This window comes from Solanum verrucosum, unplaced genomic scaffold, assembly GCF_900185275.1.
Source record: "Solanum verrucosum unplaced genomic scaffold, falcon-dt-bn FXZP01000128.1, whole genome shotgun sequence".
Classification (NCBI taxonomy): domain Eukaryota; kingdom Viridiplantae; phylum Streptophyta; class Magnoliopsida; order Solanales; family Solanaceae; genus Solanum; species Solanum verrucosum.
In genome coordinates this window covers 2,487,166-2,502,391 of record NW_026020327.1, presented here as the reverse complement: position 1 = coordinate 2,502,391, position 15,226 = coordinate 2,487,166, and the positions used below count along the sequence as shown (strand labels likewise).

The following is a 15,226-nucleotide window of genomic DNA, read 5'->3' as shown; positions in this document are numbered from 1 at the left end:
CATTTTAAATTATGCATGAGAACCGTTGCAATTGCCACATGTTTGTCATTCAGGTATCTGATCATTGTGCCATCTTTTGAATACCAAGATGACACTTGCTTCCACATGATACACTCTTCCACTTCCCTTGTACTCCATATTTTTTCCCAATCCCCACAAAACTCAAATTCCCTTACAAAAATCAGAAAATTTCAAAACCCTCTTTTCTCCTTTCTCAAAAACACTTCAAATGTTTAAACCTTTTGTTCCTACTGGAGAATTTTTCTGTTAAAGAGTTAAAGAAATTTTTGAGTGTGAAGAGGGACCAGGTTCAGCAAGCAAAAAGAACAAGGTGAAAAGATGATGTTCAAAAAGGAAAGGGTTGATATTTTGAGCACTCAAAGTATTCTGAATAGGAGGGTGTCTAACTTTAAAAAAAATGAAATGGTTCCTTTGTTATTGACCTATTCATCTCGGAGGCCTTGAGTAAGTTTGATTTTACCAATCTTTCTATCATGAGAAACTCAGGCTTTTGTTGGAAGTTATGACAATTGTTATTGCTAATCGGGATACTGAAATAGTTCGCCTAAAGGCTCAACTTCTGAAACAGCACAATCAGAGGGATCAAGTTGAAAAAAACTGGCAGCCCTGAAGGTTCAACATGAAGCTTGGACAGCAAAGCATGCTGAACTTTAAAAGAGGCTTCTGAAAAAACCATGCTAAGGGATATACTTTACTAATCCTATTCTTTTAATCCCTTTTTCCTAATACATATCCTCTCTCCTTATATTCCCATGTAAGTCTTCATTCATCTTTTCTATCGAAACTTAGTGGGTATTGCCTTCGTTCTCATTCATAATGATATCTGCAATGCTTTGATGACTGATCTTTTATTTCTGAATGAAAAATGTCTTGTTTCTAATGACTTGTCTCATTAATTTATGCATTTTTACTCATGCTCAGTATTGCCCTAGTGGCCATGAATTTGCTTGAACTATATTTCTGGCAATTTGGTTTACTTCTTTAACCCTTTTTTTATGATGTCAAAAGAGGAAAAATTGTTAGGGTATGAGCTCAATGATAACATGGTCATGCCGATAGGGGAAAAAGTGCTACTTGAAGAGGACATGGTCATGCCGATATGGGGAAGAAGTGCTACTTGAAAAGGACACGGTCATGCCGATAGGGGGAAGAAATTGACAAAGTTTGTCATCATCAACAAGGGGGAAAATGCAATTTTGTTTTTGATGTGAAGTTTTGATGATTTGACAAACTTCGAAAATGATGCAAAAAGGGAACCAATTCAGTTATCTGAAGAGGCATGTTGATAGGGGGAACTGGTGAAAGGCGGAAGAAGGTGAATATGTCTATTATCATAAAAAAAAAAAAGGGAACATGTTACTTTGGAGCTGATGTTAAGTTTTGATGATTTAACAAACTTAGGAATCTAACAAGGGACCAGATCTAAGAAAAGGTCTTCTGGTATTGGGACTGATGAAAAGGGAATTGAATGAATAAACTCAGCATGAGGAGTATTTGTGTGTCTTCATTAAAAAAAAGGGAAAATGTTATATTCTAGTGTTTTGATGATCCTCACAAATGCAGGGACCTGATCTTTGGCAGAGTACTTCCGTCCAGATTCAAAGTGGTGCACAGCTGTAAAGCCATCTTTACAGTTGTCTTGTCAGGTTGGTTGGTGAGATGTGCAACGTACTTCACCACTAGGAAGGGGGGACGAAGTTGTTTGTTTAAGTGGTCAAAACCCTTGTTGGTAACTGATATATACAACAATAAACAAATAACATTATTCATTCAAGAAGACAGAGAGCTAGCAAGTCTTTTTCAAGAACTCAAGCATCAAAGAACGCAGCAAGGGACCTTGTCCCAGAAAGTGTGCGTACGTGAAAAGGACCAAAAGACAGCTTTCAAAAGGTTGCCAACTCTGATGTGGTTGGTGCACTGCCTTAAGAACAACAAGCTCTCAACCTATGACCTTGCCCTAAGGGTTTGTGTCCACTTTGATAATAGTCTCTTCTCCAAACACAAACCCAAGATTTGGCAAACAAAAACTTGGATTTTCTCTAAAAATTCATAAGCTTGAAAAAAGCCCATATTTAAGGAAAAACATTGTTCAACTCAACAAAGGGACCTGATAGAGTGTTGAAGAGTCTTTGTTGTATCTTGAGCTTTGTGTCTTATGTGCTTACATTGTAAATTTATTCTTGTGTTATAAATGAATTAGATCTTTGTTTTGTTCTACCAAAAGTCTAAGTCGGTTAAGGTCAACTGATTTAATGGGCAACATTATTACCTCTTAGTTAAATTCTAAGTCATCTAGTGGTAGGTGATTTAGTGGGCAATGTTGTATCTGCTTACTCGAATTCTAAATCATCTAGGAGTTAGCTGATTTAGTGGGCAATGTTGTATCTGCTTAGTTGAAGTCTAAGTTATCTAGAGGTAGGTAGCTTAGTGGGTAGTGTTGTATCTGCTTAGTTGCTTTCTTTATAGTAGGGTCGCAACATTGAAGGGGAAGGGATTTAGAGGTAAATTCCTAGGTTGCAAGAAGTTGTAATCTGAATCGTTGCTTCGTTTGAGTGAAATAGAGTTTGGATTGAAAAGTCTATGAGGACAGGTCGTGGTTTCCACCGCCCTTGAGCAAGGGGGTTTCCACATAAAATCCTTGTGCAGATTTTACTTCCAGCTGTTTACTTTTTGCATATATTTCAGTTAATGTTCTTGCTGAGTCAAGGGACCTGGTCCGTTGACGTATAGTGAACGCATACATTCCAACACTCACCTTTTATTATTTGTTTTCCAATTGGTAGGTCAACACAATCAAATTGATTGAAGGCATAATACATAATTGTGTCCTTTAATTTTGCCTCATTTCATATTGATGCCCTGTAGTTTTGGTTGAGAAAAAGTAAACACTTTAACTTGTATAAAGTTGAACATGTCGGTACATGAATCATATGTGACATAATATACATAGGACACAAATTGACTTGTAGGATGCCACGTAAGATGTGTATATCTATTTATTCAACTTTATATCTACTTGTGCACAACCAAAGTTGAAGAGCATAAATGTGAACTGAGACTAAGTTAAAGGGCATATTTATGTATATGTCTTGATTAAAGAGAGTGTGAAAGAACTACTTTATCCCTGCTACACGTATTCTTAAATCTTGTTCCTAAAAATACAATAAATAGTAGAAGTAACAATACACAAATTTATCGTACAAAACTCTTTGTTCAAAAAAGTAAATAGTCCAACAACATAGTTCTGACCTAGACTCGCTATTCTTATATCTCACTTCTAGATCAGTACATTTGTTTACCTTTTTGACATATTTACTTGTGATACCATGAACAATCAAGAGAAGCAGAATGCAATACATGGTAGTTTGAGCTAGTTCCACACTATTCTCCCAATTAAAGGAGAAACTTATGGTCACGATCCAAAAATAAACGTGATGTCACTCGTCTATACCACCAAGATAATTCAGCCTCAAATCGAACAACACAAAAGAAATATGAAAAGTAAAACAAGAATAATATAAGAGCGGAAAACTTAGTTATTCTAATAAATACCAAAACCTAATTGTCAAGTATACAAGTCACTAATGTAAATACAGAATTGAAAGATGAGTACATGTCTCAATGTATTTGTTTCTCAAATAGAACAAAACATAAAGTAAGAAACAAGAGGGTCCGCCGGGACAACAAGCAACAACTACTCAACATATCCTCAGATGCAACTAGAAGAAGATCAATCACACGGATCTGAGCTCGAAACCTACACAAGCGTAGAAGAAAGGAGTGAGTATCAAACAACACATGCAGTACTCAACAAGTAACCTATTAAACAAAGCAAAACTAGCTATAATACGAGTACCCAGAGGCGAAGCCATGATGATGAGTTTGAGGGATCTAAATTTTAAGACAGAAGAGAAAAATATTGCAACACTAGTGTGAAAAGTTAATATTATTTAATTTTCTAATACAAATACATAATTTACGGAAATGCTAGTGGGTTCTTCCGAACCCACAAAACCCCCACCTAGCTCCACCTCTGCGAGTACCCCTTTCTGTTAGCCTCATAGGATCGATTGATTTTGATAATGAAACACTTAACAAATATGTGATAAATTGCAGGCCAAGAATTCAAAAAGGAAAGAAGTCAAGCATACAAAACCCAATCATTATCAAAAAGGAAAGGAATAATTTGTAATCACTGAAGTAATGCAAGGAAGGAAGATTATCAATCTAGGGATACATAATCAATTCAAGACAACCACAATCCTAACATTTGACTAGGATAAATCAAAGATAGATGAAATCATTCAACGGATTAGCCAAGATTCAAGATTACAAAAAAGTCATCAAGAGATTGAAGATTTGCTCATACACATATTTGATATGGACATGAATCAACAAATCAACCGACATCAAGGATTCAATCAAGATCCTTGGTTTAAAGCACCATTGGGTTTTCCTTAAAAGAGCAGTCCTCAAATCTATATAAACCTCTCATTGCCTTAGTTGTGAAGTACACACTTCACTTGAACTTGTACTATTTTAATATGTTGTCTTTCATAAAGCTTTGTATTCTCGTGGGAATACAATTAAAAAAGAAAAGAGAGAGAAAGATTTGATTGTAGGTTATACAAGTAGAAATGGTGTCAAGGTATAGAAAATCTTATTTGCACATCAGACAGGTTTCTTAGTCAACATAGTTTGTACTGCCGAAGTTCTCATTAAGCTCTTAAGGAAACCCTTGAAAAAGGGGACTGGAAGTATGCACTGCACCGGTGTTCCGAACCAGTATAAAACTCTTTGAGTCTTTTGCTTTTTGTTTTTACTCTTACCTTTTACTATCGTACTAATATGCATGTGAGTCGACTATCCAATCCAGGAAGTCGACAAAAATGATTTTTTTTTAATTTACCCCCCCCCCCCCCTTCTTGACTTTCAATTGGTATCAGAGCAGGTCTCACAAAAGAAAAGTGTTTAACCACACGTGAATAAAGATCTATGGAAAACTACCAAATCCATGGTACTCTCCTTCAAGACGGACACTCTTCAAATCGACCTCCTTATTTTAATGGTCAATATTACTCTTACTGGAAAGACAGATTTAGAATCTTCGTCTCCTCAAATGATCTCCAACAGTGGATAATTATCAATGGCAAACGCCAATCCCTGGACTCACTGGAAATGACGCTGCTGACAAGCCCTTAGATCCAGAATCCTTTGACATTACAAAGGAACAACATGATGTAATCTAAAGTAAGCAATAAGTTTATTATAGTGTGCAATTAGCGGAGTGAAATATGACAAGATCTCAACATGCGAAACTGTGAAAGAAATGTGGGATAAACTCGAAGTTAATTATGAAAGAACCAACAAAGTTAAGGAAACTTGAATCAGCTCACTGGTAAATAAATATATATATCGTTTAAAATGGCAGAAGATGAAAACGTTGAGAACATATTCTCAAGATTCAGCAAAATTGTCTGCGAGCTCAAATCTCTGGGAATGATATATTCAAAAGGATTACAAGTTAGGAAACTCATTAGAAGTCTCCCAAAAGCATGGGAAACCTAAGTTTTTATCCTTGAAGATGGAGATCTTGAGAAAATGGCTTACGATGAACTTAGAGGAAATCTTATGACTTATGGAAAAAATCATATTAACAGATACCGTAAAGACGATAAAAGAAAAACGGTAGCTTTCATTGTTGGAACTGCTGAAGTTGAAGACGAGATAGATAAAACACAAAGTGAGAGAATGACCCTCATAAATCAAGGAGTTAGAACAATGTTGAGACAGAGGAGGCAAAGGCCTCAACAAGATTTCAAGAACAACGAATACCAAAGAAATGACGATAGATGCTACTACTGTGGAAAACCAAGGTAAATCAAGCAAAATTGTCCAGAACGAAAAAGAAGAAACAACCGAAGGAATGCAAACCCAAAAAGTCTCGGAGCCCAGAGTCAAGGAGAAACGTCTGAAGACGAACATGATGAAACCACTAACATATGCTTCATGGTACTAGGGGAATCAAGTGAGGTACGACCCTTTAATTACTCAAATTGTAATGACTTTCAGAACTCTTTGGATATGGTCACTGACGAATTACATAAAGTTACTGATGAATATAACAAAATTGCTCAAGAAAAGAAGGACTAACAGATTTTTTGAGAAGCAAGTCAGATTGAAGTTGACTTACTATTAGAGGAACTTGGTGAAGTAAAAGTGCAGTTAAATAGCATCAAGAAATCTCTCGGTCATAGTTTTGTTAGATCTAACAGATTTTACTCTTAATGTTTCTCACAACTCCTTGTTTTATTCTGCAAAACTGTTTTTTAAAATTACTTGTTTTATTTGTGGTGACATTCATCACAAATCTTTTTAACTGTAAGAATTATTCTTCCCGAAATTGGATTTGGAGACCAAAAATTGTGAATCCTAACCATTAAGGACCCAAGAATACTTGGGTACCTAAAAGAAATTATTTTAATTGTTTTGCAGTAGCAAACCAAGAAAACCTACAAAAAGGAAATGTGGGTAATAAACAGTGGATGCTCCATACATATGTGCGGAAAGAAAGAAAACTTTAAAACTCTAAAAGATTTTAATTGAGGGTATGTGCGATTTAGAGATAATGCAAAAGGAGAAGTAATAGGAGTTGGATCAATCACTCTCAGCTCATCGTGTGATCTATCAGAATTATGTCTTGTTGACAGACTCAAACACAATTTGCTTAGCATCAGTCAACTATGTGATGCTGGAAACGCACGGGGATTGGAAGTATGTACCACACTGGTGTTCCGAACCAGCATAAAACTCTCTGAGTCTTTTACTTTTCACTTGTACTCTTACCTTTTACTGTCGTACTAATCTGCATGTGGGTCGACTATCCAATGCAAGAAGTCGATTAAAGGATTTTTCAATCCACCCTCCCCCCCTTCTTGACTTTCTCTTTCATCCCAACCAAACCTCTTCAAACTACAACCTATATGGAAATCAGTGAAATCAAATCTCTTCAAACTACAACCTAAATAGAAATCAGCCCAACCTAATAATTTTACAATGCACAGTTCACAAGGCTTAACACTCACAGACCAATAGTCATAGTTCAACAATCAATAAGCTTCAAGTACATCAATCACACATATCAAGTAGGTCATTCACACGTATCAAGTAGATTAATCACAAGTGTCCACAAAATTTGATTAAACACAAAATTTAAGAAAAAAGACTTTTGAAATTTATGGTCTAACATAAGTGATACACTTTCTGTTCCTATTTATATGTCGTCCTTACTAAAAATAGATGGTCTTTAATATTTGTCATTTCACAAAATCAATGCATAAATAATATCATTCTTTCTATTTTACCCTTTGTTATTAACCTTGAAAGTATCCAACATAGAAAAACTAAGTGATTAATTTATTTTTATTGGTCAAATTAGTTACTCAAAGTAAATTAATTTATGTTCATTTTTTGAAAACTTAACTTCAAGAGAACACAAAATAAGGTTACAATGACAAACTTACTTAGTTTCTTAAGGGGTGTGAAACCTAAAACGGTGACAACTAAATAGGAATGGAGGAGTAGATGTTTATGTGACTGTAAATCATTTCATTAAGGATAAAATTAAAATTAAATTATCGATAAATATAAAAATGTGTTATTTTTTCTTAGACCATCTAAAAGGTAAATGAATCATATAAAATTAGGGCAGAGGAAGTACTACATTTCAAATAGAAAATATGGCAATCATGATAAATTGGATAGGATATTTAATTTAGCTACTTTATTAAATAATTTACAAATTCTATTTGGAACTGTATGAAATAGAGGAGAAAAGACCCAAAATAGTCCTTTTGTTGGGTTAAGATTCAAAGTCATCCTTAAGTTTTCACATGGAGCATTAATAGTCCCTCATATTTGTAATATTGGTGCACTTTTGGTCCTCCTTCAAAATTTTGCCTATTTTTTAACATTGATTTTATTCATAATTTATGTATGGAATGTTTAGTCGTCATTTTATATATTTAGTAGAAATAATAACTCCAAGTGAGAGATTGTGAGAAGAAAAACACCTTGTTTTGTTTAGTAGAAATTGTATTGCAGGTAAAGTTGAGAGGTTCATCACGACGATCTCTCGTGTAATAGTACAGTTTTTTCTTTTCTTGAAATGTCATATGTTAAAGGCGAAATGATCTGATGGACCCTTGTTCTTGTATGTGTTTGTATTCTGAACACTTCTACTTAATCATTTGTCAACTGAACCTTTAAACTCAATTACAATGATACTTTTAAACCTTCCACCTATGTGTGTAGCTCACTCTCCTTTACATAAATGACATGTCATATCCATGTCACATATAATAATGCCATGTCATAATTATCCTAATTTATATTTTTTATTATTAACCAAAATTAAATAAAAGGCAAAAAAAATAAGTTTCTATTAAAAAAATATTTAAAAATTGATATTTCTCTCTTTAATTTCATGCACTTCCCCAATCCTCAACCACAATCAACAGGAATTGATTCCATTTTTAGGGTTTGCTATGGTTCTTCTTCCTTAGCTAACGATGTTCTTCGTAGAACATCTTTGTCTCTAACAAATAAGCTAATGAGTGACAAGAGGAGGGCTGGTGCTCTATTCGTGAGGCTTGTTTCGGCTGTTGAAATTGATTTTTTCTATGTGAAGAAGAAGACTAAAGCGCTTATAACAAATCAGACAAGGCTTGAATGTTGAAAGTTTATTCATTGTGTGAATCGTCACGTTTGCTTCAAGGAAGAAAAAAATGAAGTGACCAAATTTGTGCCAAATCCTCCAATTGTTAGCTTCTATTTTTGTAGCAGCTATTAGCGAAATTAGACAATAGGACCTTTGGCTTACTTGTGAGCAATCAATTAAGGTTTGTTGTTTAGTTTTGTTTATGCAATTCGCTAGGAAAAAAAACAGTAGTCATTGACGACTGAGGTTCAATGGAAGTAGAGCCATCAAAATGGGCTTGACCCGCTAGGTCGGTCCAACCCAATCCTTGAATTAAATGGGGTTGGGTTCAATTTTTTCAGCCCATTTAAGAACGAGGCTTTTTAGACCAGCCTCATTTGGCCCGCTGGCCTCGTAGGCCCAACCCGCAAGCCTCAGAGGTTAGCCCGCGGGCTGTGAATTTTAAAAATATTTATTATATATATTTTAAGTAGTGTTTTATTTGTTAAGATTTTATCAATAAATTTTTTTTAAAATATCAATATAAAATCAAGACTATATTTTTTACATATCTTTTACATTTTAGAGTCATTAGCACACTAAATTTTCTTATTAGCCCAAGTCCATTACTCCATTATAACTATGAATCTTTGACCTCTTTTACTTTTGTTTTTATGCCTAATTTTTCACTTCTCCTTTATTGTCTTGTTTATGAAAATAGTGATCATGTAATGTTTTTTGCTCGAATGAAACTTATGAATGTTGTATCTTGGCTATTATGTATTTGTTTTGTAAATATTCACTGAAGTATGTGTAATTCATCAACGTTCGTATTCTTTCTAAGGGGAAAATGTTGTCCATTTTTTGGTTGAAGGGCTAACCCGTGGCCCGCTTAGGGCTGGGTTGGATTGCTATTTTATAGGCCCTTTAATTAAAAGGGTCGGCCCATCCCAACCCATTTAACTCTCTAGCCCGTTAGGGTTAGGTTGGGTTGGGTTGGGTTGGCCCAACCCATTTTGACAGCTCTAAATGGAAGAAATAGGGAGGAGATGTAGCGGAATAAACGAGAGGGTTGGGCACTTTTGTGTTTTTCTTTTTTCTTTTATTTATTTATTTATTTAATTTTTCAAGTAAATTAATGTTTCCACTCGCTTTCACAAGTGTGATACCACGCTCTATTATTGACTCAACAAAACAAATGCCACGTAAGTTCGGTCAGGGGTCAGAGGGCTTAAAGGTTTTATTTTAAAGGTATATATGTGTCCATGTGGACACGTTACTATTTATAATTATGCAATATTTATGATGTCCACGTGGGCACACATATACCTTTAAAATACACTATTAAATAGTGCAGGGGTAAAAGGTCCTCCGTAAAGTTTGATATCGTAACAACAATTTCGGTCAAAGTTCGAATATATTTCAGATATTTTTCACTTATTTCTACTAAATATATAAAAAGACGATGGGACATTATATCTCCAATACTCTCCGGAATCTCCTCCAGTTGAATAAACCAATGCAGTAATAGTTTCTGAAGCATCGGAAAATTATCACTACCAGCTGCTGCTTCCCACATTTCCAGATCATAGGGCCCATACAGTTGTAGATATTTTAATTTATGAAACACAACATCTTCATCTATTTTCCAATCTGTTCCAGCAAATGCACAATACCCTTTGAGCACCTCAAGATTGGGTAAATTAGTCAGCAAATTCACAACTTCCCATGGTTTATGAGTACGTGGTAATGTCAACTTGTTGAGATTAGGAAGAAAAATAGCTCCTGAGATAATCATCAGGTCAATGTTTTTTTCTGTTTCTATGTGTAGTGTCTCCATATCCTGTAAAAGACTGAGAGAATCAAGAATAGCAGGCCAATCATGATGCTCAGAATCATCTAAAATCTTTAGCTTTTTTAGATTAGGACTTCTTCTTATGATTTCCGCAACAAAAGGGGTGTGACGGAGATAAAGCGTTTACAAGTTGTTGAGAAATAGAGGTTGTTCTCCAACAAGAGGATTAGATATATATAGTGGTAATCCAATATCCACCTGTCTTATCTCTGACATTGTCCAAATATCTAGTGGGAGAATCAACTTTGGTGATTTCTTCCTTGATTTGAAAATGATTACTCTTCGAAGAATTATGGTCTGTAGATTTCTCAACTTGGCTAGTGAAACAGCTTCCTTAATTCTTACAGCAACATATCTCAAATGTACAAGCTCAGGTATTACACTAGAGAAATCGTATTCAATTGATAATACATCCAATACCTTAAGCAACTTCAACTGTAAACACATCCCTTTCGGAAAAGCTATATCCATTGAAATAACGGTACGTATTATACCACTACTATGTCGCAGACGATAATCATGCTTCTCTTCAACATTAGACACAAGGATCACTCGACGTTAATCATCTATGGCTTTGAGAGCATCCCCATTCATGACATGCAAAACATTTTCAGTATGAGCTTCACTTAGGCACATTTGGCGAAGAAGATTGTGAATTTTGCAACTTCTCATCCTTCCATTAGCCCTTTGTTGACCAATCAAAATTAGACTTCTATCAATTAACTCTTCTACATACTCCTCTGCTACCACTTCTAATCTTTTATTGTTTCTTGCCTTTACGAATTGCTCAGAAATCCATAGCCTAATCAACTTGGAAACATTAATCTCTCTGTCTTTTGGAAAACCTCCAACATAGAGAAAACAAGCCTTCAAATATTGGGGCAAATTGTAGCTCAGAAAAAGAATTGATTGGCACCGTTCTGACACCATACCAAAGAATGAGTTCAGATTTTCCTCAACCTCCTTCCAATTATCATGTGTAGGGTCCATTTTTCGAAGAAGTCCAGCAACGACAACAATCGAGAGAGGTAATCCTTGACAATGTTGTACAATATGCTTCCCTATTTCTACAAGTAAAGGAGGACACGGATCTTTTTTGAATAATTTTTCGGTGAATAGATTTCAACTATCATCTGGACTTAGAAAAGACTTACTATGAGGTGGAAAATAGGAAAGCTGACATAATCAGTAACATACTTGAGCCGTCTGGTTAATAGAATTCGGATTTTATTGTCATCATTTGGAAATATTCTTTGCATTTGGTCCCATGCCTCAGTACTCCAAATATCATCTATGACAATTAGAAATCTCCTACCCTTCATACCTCTATACACAATCTCCATTAATTGATCATCGCTCATTTCTTGATTGCTTCGGGTAATTGAAGAGGAAACTTCAAGAAGCATTTGTCTCTGATTGTATTCTTCGGAGATAGTGACCCATGCATGTTTATCAAAGCGAGAGCAAATATATGAATCATCATAAACTTTTTTGGCAAGAGTTGTCTTACCTATACCGTCCATACCAAACATTCGTATGACGGTCAACTCGTCTATTTGGGAAGTGAGGCGATCAAGTATGGTGTTGAAGTCATCCTCCTTCTCAACAACAGTATTTTCCTCAATTATACTTTTTTCTGGTGAGTATGGAGTTGTTGCTAATTCTGCAGATTTGCTTCCATGCTTGTTAAACTCAACAACCATCATCTCTTTCCTGAGAGAATCAACATCTTTTTCCACTTTTAGCAACTCTTCCTCGAAGAATTTAGCAGCCACTTCTCTCTTCTCTCCGCAATCTGCTAGAATGTTGTTTCTTAGACTTGAATCAACTTTATCTTCTGTTTTGTATATTACATCTCTGATCCTCTTTTCTATAAAATTATGAGTTTCAATATCTTTGGTTTCCTTTGTTGTATCGTCAAGGAAAACTTGTAGAACAGAAAGATTTTGATAGAGAGATTGAACATAGATTTCAGACCTTAGTTGCTCAAGCATCGGAAAATTGAAACTTTCTTAGACTTGAATCAACTCTATCTTCTGCTTTGTATACTACATTTCTGATCCTCTTTTCTACCACCTTGAAATTGAAACTCGATAAATTAATTACTTAGTATTTTAAAAAATGTAATAACCCTTTTTTTAATGATGGGTTAATTAGTAATTTTAACCCTTAATAATGAGAATTAAAAAGGTGTAGGCCAATCCTAATCTCTTGGGCGTATGTTTTGCCTAAAGAATAGAAAGTAGGGTTATATTTTCTCAATTCCTGCAGCAGAAGGTTATAGACAGAATTACCTGAATTTCTGTACCAATGTCTGAAAGTAATGTTTTGGCAATTAGGACAATTAGCATGCTACGGATTTGGAGTTAGTTACTGAATTAGCTATTCATATCACCGCTACCATAAATTAGTTGCTGCCAAAAAAATTTCAGATTTCATCCAAAGTATTAATTAATAGATTGACCATCATTTAGGGAATGAAGTGTATAATTATTGGATAGATGATTCATTAATTAAATTTAGACAGCTTGACTGGAATATTTTACTTTTAATTCATGGCTTGAAGTGTAAGATATTAAGGTTTGGCCCTAAGCTTAACGTTTGGGATATTTAGACTTGACCCGACTAGCATTATTGATATCGTTAATTAATATTTTGCATAGATTGAGGCAAGTGGGGGCTGTTTTAGTTGGTGTTCTACGCCCAACAGGTGGTGTTAGCGGGTGTCAGTCACGTCTAGGGGGTATTTTGAGATGTGACAAAAAATATATAAGATCAGTAAGATTTAGATAACTATACTAGTGAATTACATACCTTAAGAGTTTCAATATCCTTTGTAGTATCGTCAAGGAAATCTTGCAGAGCAGAAAGATTTTGATGGAGAGATTCGACATGTTGTTGTGTAGAACTTCGACAAACGAAAGATTGGTTATGTTTGAAGAGTTGTTCCAATGTATACAGAAGTGAAGAAATAGCAGCATAAGCCATTTCTCTTAACAAAAAACATTATTGCAGTTTGCTGGAATAAAGATAGAACCTTACAAGTTTAATGTCTCTGCTTTGTTATTATTAGGCTAAGAGGTTTTGTCCAAATGATTTACTTTTTTTATTTCCACCTTTTTCTAAATGGGGGAAAAAGACATAGGATGCTCACCCTTTATCATTTATTTTCTAATCGGTAGGTCAACACAATCAAATTGATTAAAGGGCCTAATATATAACTTTGTGCTTTAAATTGACCTCATTTCATAGTTATGGCCTCAATTCTAAATGCAACGTTCATTTCCTTTAACTTGTAGATTATTGATTTTGTTATAAAATTGCAATTCAAATTTTTATAGTCAAACACAACTCCAACTTCATAAATTTAAATAAAATAAAATAAATTAGGGCCTTAAAATATAGAAAATTTGGGCATGATTAATTATTTTTCCTGTTATTTTGTTGTTATTGATGAATATTATATTACATTCTATAATCAAGTGTAAATTATACCTATGACTTAAATAAATAGGGAAAATGCATAAGTACCCCCCCAGCCTATGCCCGAAATCCCAGAGACACACCTAACCTTTACTAAGGTCCTATTACCCCCCTGAACTTAATTTATCTATAATAGTCTACCCCTTTTCGGCTTACGTGGCACTATCCTTGAAAAAAATGTCAACATGCGCTGGGCCCACAAGATTGTGCCACGTAGGCCAAAAAGGGGTAGAATATTACATATAAAATAAGTTCGAGGGGGTAATAGGACCTTAGTAAAGGTTAGATGTGTCTCTGGGATTTCGGGTATAGGCTGGGGGGGGTACTTATGCATTTTCCCTAAATAAATTCTAGATGTAAAATTAATGCTATTGAGCCCTGCAACGATAACTAGTTTGCATGTACAAACAAATGTGGAAATACTTATCATATATCATATATATTACTAAAGTCTAAAAGTAGGAAGACCCAAAAATGACAAGTAATATTACCATTTTACCCCTAGGCTAAATTAAACATCTAATTAATTAAATATTAAATGATAATATTTTAATTATTATTTAAATTGTTAGTTATTTATTATAAAGACAATGAAAGAATCATTATATTTATTTTAATAGTATTTGACCTTTCAATTTTCCATGTGACTTTTCATGCTTCCGTAATTTTTCGGAAACTCCAAAGATGAAAAGTTAGATTCATTTTACCCTTAGGCTGAATTGAACATTCTAATTAACCTAATATTAAATCATAATATTTTGATTATTATTTGAATTGTTAGTTATTTATTATAAAGACAATGAAAGAATTATTATATTTATTTTACCCCTTGGCAAAATTAAATATTCTAATTAATTAAGTATTAAATAATAACATTTTAATTATTATTTGAATTGTTAGTTATTTATTATAAAGATAATGAAAGAATCATTATATTTATTTTTATAGTATTTGACTTTTCAATTTTCCATGTGACTTTTCATATTTTCGTAATTTTTTTGTCCTACAAATTTAACTTTTCCAAGAAAAACTTTTATTTACTACTGCGACAATTCTGGTGTGTAGGAGCTCTAAACAGGTGAAATAATGTCACAATTTTTGGTGAAATTTGTGAGATTCCCTTATATGATTAGACAAGAATTCAACTATTAAAGCATCGGAGCTTGATT

At 34.2% G+C, this 15,226-nt stretch overlaps 2 protein-coding genes and 1 pseudogene across 2 annotated transcripts in view; all 3 read right to left on the bottom strand.

Annotated features, from left to right (window-relative positions):
* LOC125835857 (exocyst complex component EXO70A1-like) overlaps window positions 1-15,226 on the bottom strand; it is a 100,124-nt gene that overhangs the window by 64,359 nt on the left and 20,539 nt on the right. The gene's annotated exons all lie outside the window — the stretch shown is intronic.
* On the bottom strand, window positions 9,114-11,564 carry LOC125835747 (putative late blight resistance protein homolog R1B-16; annotated as a pseudogene).
* LOC125835746 (putative disease resistance RPP13-like protein 3) lies at window positions 11,714-13,572 on the bottom strand. The gene is made up of 3 exons (XM_049514844.1): window positions 13,389-13,572; window positions 12,583-12,650; window positions 11,714-12,392 (listed from the first exon to the last, which is right to left on the bottom strand). Exons 1-3 carry the CDS (start codon window positions 13,560-13,562, stop codon window positions 11,714-11,716), a joined length of 921 nt encoding a protein of 306 aa, XP_049370801.1. The 5' UTR covers window positions 13,563-13,572.

Excerpts from the sequence above, each read along its gene's own strand:
- LOC125835746 (XM_049514844.1), bottom strand. The coding sequence starts at position 13,562 with ATGGCTTATGCTGCTATTTCTTCACTTCTGTATACATTGGAACAACTC. Across the intron at positions 12,651-13,388 it reads AGGATATTGAAACTCTTAAG|GTGGTAGAAAAGAGGATCAG; the intron begins GTATGTAATTCA and ends TTCAATTTCAAG. Across the intron at positions 12,393-12,582 it reads GTTGATTCAAGTCTAAGAAA|TCTAAGAAACAACATTCTAG; the intron begins GTTTCAATTTTC and ends AGTTGATTCAAG.